The sequence below is a fragment of the Echinops telfairi genome, unplaced genomic scaffold (genome assembly GCF_000313985.2).
Source record: "Echinops telfairi isolate 266 unplaced genomic scaffold, ASM31398v2 ScPeMD7_7469;HRSCAF=8507_1, whole genome shotgun sequence".
In the NCBI taxonomy this organism is placed as follows: domain Eukaryota; kingdom Metazoa; phylum Chordata; class Mammalia; order Afrosoricida; family Tenrecidae; genus Echinops; species Echinops telfairi.
The window spans coordinates 31340686-31349002 of record NW_022111373.1 but is presented as its reverse complement, the minus strand read 5'-3'; the positions used below and the strand labels follow the sequence as shown (position 1 = coordinate 31349002).

General features: G+C 41.6%; 1 protein-coding gene across 1 annotated transcript in view; it reads right to left on the bottom strand.

The window, feature by feature from the left end:
• The window catches only part of REEP5 (receptor accessory protein 5), a 66346-nt gene extending 58749 nt beyond the window's left edge, over positions 1-7597 (bottom strand). The window contains exon 1 of the mRNA XM_045285059.1: positions 7533-7597. Coding sequence (XP_045140994.1) covers positions 7533-7597 — 65 coding nt within the window. The remainder of the gene's footprint in view (positions 1-7532) is intronic.
• Between the last annotated feature and the right edge of the window lie 720 nt (positions 7598-8317).

The following is an 8317-nucleotide window of genomic DNA, read 5'->3' as shown; positions in this document are numbered from 1 at the left end:
AATTAACCTGCTGTATTTGGTCAATATTTAATTAACTCAGCCCTCACATGATGTCTGGCACTGCTTCTCTTTGGTAAGAAGTGCATTGTTAGCTGATATCGATGCTTTCACAGGCCTTATACAGTCCCACAAGGAGCCCTGGTGGTGTAGTGGTTACACATTGGACTGACTGCTAATCACAAGATCTGCAGTTCGATGCCACCAGTGTCAGGAAAAAGACCAGGCTTTCTTTGCCAATAAAAGTGATAGTCTCAGAAACCCACCTGGGGCAGTTCTACCCGGTCCTATCGGGTCACTATGAGTTGGAATGGACTGGATGGCAGTGAGGGTTTGTTTTGTTTTTTAAAAAACACAGCTTGAAGGCCAGAGGTTCCCTACCCTGGCTTAAATGATTCCTGTGAGAGGCCTTCTCTGGCCCTGACTTTCAACTTCCAGCACTCTCTAGCCCTGTCTTTACTTACTGGCACTTACTGCTGTGTTTACTTACTGGCACTTACTGCTGTGTTACATCCTGTATTTTCTTTATTGAATTTTTTCTCCCCACTGGATTTTGAGCTCTCAAAAGCCCAGTATTTTTGCCCAGTGTGTTCACTTTTATATCTGAAGTGGGAGAAAGATGGAAACCCTAGGGAGAAGTTGGGGCTTTCTACTCCCATAAAGAGTTACAGCCTTGGAAACCCGTTGGGATGTTCTCCCCTGTCTGATAAGGTCGCTAAGAGTTGGCATTAACTCGATGCAGTTGAGTAGTAGTAGTATATCTCAAGCATCTAAAACTATTTGTTAATTGAATGACTCTCTAGAAGTGATGCCTTTTAATCATAGTGTTGGTGAACAATATTGACTATTCCATGCACTTCCAGAAGAACAAACCAATCTTTCTAGGAACAAGTACAACCAGAATGTTTGCAAGAAGGGAGGATGGTGAGACTTCATCATATGCATTTGGGGCATGCTATCAAAGGGGTCCAGTGCCTGGAGAAAAGCATTTCATGCTTGGTAAAGTAGAGGGTCAGACAAAAGAATAAGAGTTGCAGTGAGATGGGTTGATGGAGCAGCTGTAACAAGGAGCTCAGACAGAAGAACAATTGTGAGGATGACCAGAACCAGGCACTGTTTCATTGTGGTGTGCATATACCCGATGCTATTGAGTCAATAGCAACCTATAGATACTCTGTAAGGCAAAATAAAGCTGTTCCCTAGACTTTCCAAAGCTTGACATCTCTATGGGAGCAGAAAGGCTCATCTTTTTCTGACAGAGTTGCTCGTGGGTTTGAACCACTAACCTATGGTTAGCAGCACACTGCTTAACTACTGGCCACCATGGCTCCTTCTTTGCCATTTAACTGCTATAAGTTGGAACCTACTCAATGTCACCTAAAACTAAAGCACTAATTTATTTCATCCTCACAGCAGCTTAAGGAAGCAACTCCAATATTATCCTTATTTTAGTAAAAGAAGTACTAAACGAGAAGTACTAAACGAGGCCTCGCATGGCAAAGCTGGAATTCAGACCCAGGATTGTACCCATCCATTATACTGTGCAGCAGAATAACTGAATTTTAAACTTTTGAGCCAGTTGTGCGTGTGTATAATTTATCAGTCAGTAAAGCATTCAGAGTTATTCACAATGGAAGTTGGAAACATGTTTTTTAGTCCTTGAAATGATTCACAGTTTGATAGCTTTAATTTTTATTTAAGTCAAGGAGAAAAATCTTTTTTTAAGTTAGGTATTCAAATCAACCTAGTTTTTTATCACTAATTTTTATACAGTGCCAACATTTAGACTATATCAACTATGCATGAAGTATCTGGAAATATACTATTCATTTGGATTTATTTTTGTAAATATTGCTACCTTTCTAGTCTTCTGCTGTCATAGACCCAAATTTGTCTTTTCCTCTATTGTTCAATATTCCTAACATGGCGAGAAGAGGCGAGGCAGTGGAGCAAGGCAGATTGACCAGGAGTACTGTCTGGGTACAGACTGGGACAGGGTGGGGGATAAATGCCAGGCCCATCATTTTAGCTGTGTGACGGGGCAAGTTACATAAACTCCTGTGCCTCTGTTTCTGCAGCTGAAAAAAAGGGATAATAATAGAACCTATACCGCAGCGTTATCTAGATGATTAAAGAAGTTATTATTAGTAAAAAGTTTTCTAAGAGTGCCTGACAAAATGGGGTTTGCTAAATAATTTCACAGGAAATGAACCAATAGGCTTCAAACTGGAGATAGATAAATATTAAATAATTCTTACCTTTACCAAATTTTAATCAGTTCGTAGGAGTGTGGGATAATTAGCTTATGTAGTCTTTGCTATACACTTTACACTCTTGCATAGATGAGAAAAGAAATTTAGAATATAAAATACATACCCTTACTCATTCTTTGTCTTTTTCTGTATATTATTATTATTTATCTTTACCACTTTATTTTTGTTTTGTTTTTTATTGTTTCTGTTGAGTTTTCCAGTTTGTGAAGCACAGTAGATACTTGGAGATAATAACTGATGCAAGTGATTAAAGGGGATATAGGGGTGGGGAAGGTGATTTGGGAGCAAACAATGTATGTGGTGGGAGGAGCACTAGAGCTGATTGTAATTACACAACTCATTTTAAAAGGGATTTAACCATGGGGAAAAAAAAGAAAGAAAATGGTCTAAAATTGATTGTGGTAATGATTGTACAATTCTTCTTGATATGATTGAACTATTGAATTGTATGATATATGGATTATGTGCCAATAAAACAAAAAAAAAAGAAATAGCAAACACAATATTAAAATAACTTTAGATTCTTAAAATTGTTATAAGGATTAATTATACCTGTTAGCTTTTTCTTATAGTTAATTCTGTCAGTGATACCTCTGGGCAACTTTATTTTCATCAAATTTTAAAAATATATGCTTTATATAATTGGTTATATGAGTAATTATTCATGATAATAGCACGTTAATGGGTTATATGAGTAATTATTCATGATAATAGTTAGCACGTTAGAGAAGTACTCATATGTAATTATCCTAAAGTAAATATAAAATTTTGGGGGAAAAACCCAAACAAACCTATCCTAGGACTTTGCAAAGCAATGAATCACTTCTATATCGCCTTTCTAGCTATGGTATCTTAACTCCTACAATATGATTGGCTGGGGCTATTCAAATAAGGTTTATGAACTCTTGCAATGATTGGACAGTAACTATACCAATCAGGAACCAGTGGCCTACCAAGGGGCATGGTAGTTTTGTCATCTTGCCAGACTTAAAGAACCAATCAGATAGAGAGAGGTTGAGGAGGAACTCATTATGACCAGGAAGAACCAGGAATGGAGTGAGACCTTTAGTCTTAGGTCCTGGTACTAAGAACCTTCTAGACCCAGCAGGCAGAGAAAGCTCTAATACTTACAGAAAAAAGAGCAGAGATACAGCAGGAGCAGCAAGTGTCCAAGAAATAGGAGACCAGCCCAAGACAGATACAGTGGAATTTGCCAACCCATGGAGCAAAAAAGCTGAGCACCATTGACCAGGCAGCTCCCTGGCAGGGTGGCATGCCTCCAAACATTTATTAGTGGAGCTATAGAGTTGTAGTACTTGCCCTGAAGGTCAGAAACTGAGAGTCAGGGCTAGAGACAAGCACAGCCAAGAACAAGACCTGCCCCTGGACACAGCTGAGAGGTTGCAATTTCCTGGTAGCTGAACTGTCCTGTCTCCTGAGTTGGTCTTGTTACTTCCAAGTTGATCCTAATCTTGATTCTGAATTGTAACCTGATACTTCTGTGATACATCCCATAATTGCAACAAATAATCAAACCCAGCAGAGAAATAGAGAATGCCATGAGAGGGATAATTCATGTCAAAATTGTATTAATAAAAGGTTGGAGAGTGGAGTGGGCCCATGTCTGACCTCCACCTCATGGTAATTAGTTTTTGGCTGATGCCAATGCTGATTTTCTCTCCTCTCCCTGAAATTAAACAAAGGTCTAATGCCCCCACATTACAGTTTAGAGTATTTTCTCATATTTATTGGTGATGCTCTCTGTGCCAGATACTACTAAGCCTCAGGAGACTGGCAGACCTCAGTCTGGGAGTCCCTCGGCCAGCCAGGAGCGTAGCACATAGCCTTTAGCAATCCTACGAAGGAAGTCAGAGAGCTGGTGATGTAGTAGGTTACACCTTGGATTGCTGACCACCAGGTCCGCAGGTTGAAACCACCAGCCATTTCTTGGGAGAAAGTTGAGAATTTATACTCCCATAAAGATTTACTTTGAGGACCGAGGTACACCTGACCCAAGCAGACCATTTTCATTTGCTTCATATGAATGTGAAAGTCAGACATTAAATAAAGAAGACGGAGAAAGGAAGAATCTGCATGAGTTGTGTTATGGCGAAGAATACTGAAAGTATCACAGACTGCCAAAAGAACAAACAAATTTGTCTTGGAAGAAGTACAATCAGAATGTTCCTTAGAAGCAAGAATGGCGGGATTTTGTCTCACATGCTTCGAACATATTACCAGAAGAGACCAGTCCCTGAAGAAGGAGCTCCTGCTTGGTAAAGAGAAAGAGCAGCCAAAAAGAGGAACACAGTAGCTGCAACAATGAGTTCAAACACAATGGGCTCATTGTGAGAATGGTCAGGGCCAAGCAATGTTTTGTTTTGTTGTGCAAAGGGAGAGAGAGTTGAGCCCATTCGTTGGCACCCAATGAGAAGGAAGTCAAGCCAATTTGGAAAGATGCAAATATTATATCTTCTGTTGGCAAGAACTAACTCTGCAGGACACCTTTGACCAGCTCACTTTAGTTGTCCATAGCCGGTTTCTTCAAATTAGGATAATTTCTCAACTACTTGAAATAATAGCCCACGTCTGTTCTAACTCATATATGTTGGAGAGACAACGTAGACCAGAATTTGTCAGATTTTATTCGGTCCCCACACTGCCATGGTAGGATGCTCTGGCTTCCATGACAGCATGGCAGCAGTGAGGCAGCCAGACTTCTCAATCCGGAGACTCACTGCCTTTGCAGACACAGCCCTAATGGCATGTGTCTGTGCCCACCCCCCGCCCATCTCCTCTGCTGCCACCAGAGGAGACTGACCAGGACGTCATCATAATAAACCCCAAGACACAGAAGAGGAGTCCTGGTGGCATGATGACTACACATTGGGCTGCTAACCACGAGGTCATCAGCAGTGCGAAACCACCGGCCACTCGGAGGGAGAAAGATGGGGCTTTCTACTCCAGTAAGGGTACATTCTTGGAATCAACAGGGGCAATTCTGCACAGTCCTATGATAGCAAAGAATTTGAAGACACAGACTTGCCAGAAGGTGGGAGGAAAGGGAGAAGCTGAATATAACTTAAGAAAGTATTAAAAGAAATAAAATGATGAGAATTAACATGCTTCACTGGATATATTTGAATTACATTTTATTTACTTGCCTCATTGACATATTCTTGAACATGTACTACTGACACGTGAGCAAAGCAGTTTTCACTTTATTTCTCCTTTTAGCCAGCCTGAAGTTGAGTTTTTTAAAATTATTGTTCACAATTGGAGGATAAAACAGCCTGAAAATAACCTTTAGTTTAGCAAAATGGGTTTAAAAAATATATTTTAAAGAACAAAAACCATCATTGTGTGCTCATGTTCCCCATATAAACGCTGAAGATGAATGTGTGCATAAGTAAGTGTGGTGAAGAAGGCTGATGGTACCCAGCTATCAAAAGATATAGTATCGGGGGTCTTAATGGCTTGAAGATAAACAAGCAGCCATCTATCTCAGAAGTAACAAAGCCCATGTGTGATCACGAAGGGTCGAGGGGACCAGGTATCAAGCACCAAAGTTGGGGGGGGGATCATATCATGAATGAGGGAGCGTGCGATGGGGACCCAATGCTCATCTGTAGACAACTGGACATCCCTTGCAGAGGGGTAGTGGGGACGAGATTAGTCACTCAGGGTGCAGTGTAGCATTGATGAAACAAACTCACAACCTTCCTCAAGTTCTTAAATGCTTCCTCCCCACCCCCACTATCATGATCCCAATTCTACCTTGCAAGCCTGGTTAGACCAGAGGATGCAAAGTGGTGCAGATGGGAACTGGAAACACAGGGAATCCAGGACAGATGAACCCCTCTGGGCCAGTGGTGAGAGTAGCGATACGGGAAGGGAAGAGGGAAGTGGGGGTAGAAAGGGGGAACCGATTGCAAGAATCTACATATGACCTCCTCACTCCCTGGGGAATGGGCAACAGAAAAGTGGGTGAAGGGAGACGCCGGACAGTGTAAGATATGATAAAATAATAATTCATAAATTATCAAGGGTTCATGGGGGAGGGGGGAGCAGGGAGAGAGGGGGGGAAAATGAAAAACGAGAAGCTGACTCCAGGAGCCCAAGCGGAAAGTGAGAGTTTTGAGCATGATGAGGGCAATGAATGTATAAGTGTGCTTTACACAATTGATGTATGTGTGGATTATGTGTGGATTGTGATGAGTTGCATGAGCCCCAATAAAATGATTAAATATATATGATTAAAAATAATATATGATATATATATATTACTGAAAGATCATTTGTCCTTTTGTATATAAATCTAAATAGTTTCATTTAGAAAAACAGGCACAAAAATGTGCTTCATTTCACCCTTTTGTTTCCCTTAATGACACCTGCACAGGGGAGTGAATGTAGAAAACAAGTCATTGGCTGATTGTTTCTCCATGTTCAAGACTAGTTCTTCTAGTTCTAGGAAAACCCTGGGGTGTGGATTCCATACTGGGGTGGTGCTATGTTTACTGATCCAGGAGAATGGTTCCAACCACAATGACAATCCAAATTTGCCTCACAGCCTACAGGCTGGTATGCATTCTTTTTTTCTATGTAAGAAAAGGACCAGAAAGAATCAGACAATTTTGTACACTTCCCTTTGTGACTAAGCATCAGGGGAACTTGAATAAAAAAACTGACCAGCGGTTTAGTTTTATACATTTGCTGTACCAAATTAATGTAATTTTATTATCTTACAGTCTGCAGGTCAAGCCAAAGTCTGACACACATTTTACTAGGCAAAGTCAAAGTGACGGGGCTGCCTTCCTTCTGAAGGCTCAGGGGGACGATGGCATTTTCTTGCTCTTTCAGGTTGTTGACAGAATTCAGTTCCCGTGGTTGTAAAACAGATCTCCATTTCCTTCCTCAATCTTCAAAGCCTGTAGTGGTGGGTCCAGTCCCTCATTTCAAATCTCTCTTCCTCCTCCTTCTATGGCTACTCTGATCCATCTGCTTCCCCCGTCCACTTCTAAAGATTCATGTGACTAGATTGGGTTCGCCCCAATAATCCAAGACAGTCTCCCCATCTCAAAGTCGATTATCTAAATCACATCAGCCAAGACCCTCTGGCGACATACAATAGCACGTTCACAGATTTGAAATACTAGGGCAAAGACAGGTCGTTGTTCTGCCGTACTTTTGAGTCCCTGAAGAGAAAGGGCACAGTGAAATTGGTATACCAGCTTAGTCCGTCCACTTCCATTGAGGACCCACAGGACATCACCCAGGCTTAAGGCACAGGCAAATGAAGGCACTTCCCCTTTAAGGCCTGCCTCCATCGCGTGTGTGATTCTGGGGAAGTGCTCAACCTCCAAAAGCTCCTCTTTCTTCCGTTTCTAACATGAGAATATCGATGTCATTGAGCTGATGGAATAAAGGACATGTTCCGTGTGAAATACTTTAGGGTGGAAATTGTTACCCATAGGAAAGATGCATAAAGCGAATGAAGAAGGCATCTACAAGGGTTGAAACCTAAAATTCCACCCTCTTGGCTCATTCCTTGAATTCAAGGATTTAACTGGCATCCGGAAAAATAAAATTGGGAGAAATAACAGCACATCTGCATCAGCAATTTGTGGTGTAGGAGAGCACTTGTTTTAGGCAATTTGCAATTAGGCAAGGATTTGAGAGCATATTTTAATAGGGTGTGGGGCACCAAGTGCTTGAGGACTTAGGGAGTAGCTTTTCCCAGGGAAAAAGGTGTGACACCGTTGTATCTAGGACCCTGTACTAATCTATGCCCAACAGAGTGGGGGGGGGGGGGGGCTCCCGTTCTGCATAAATACGGGTGAGCAACTAACCGACCAGCACGTGTCAGGTCAAAATTAAGCTGCTCTCTGACGCACAGCAAACAGATCATTGCAGCTCTTCAGCACTTAGCACCCTCTCAATTCTTCTTCTCTCTCCTTGTTCTCAGGCTTTCAGCCTTCTTTGGTTGTGTTTTGGCCCATGACCCTCCAGCTCTTGGACATCAATCATGCCATGACCACACTGGTTGA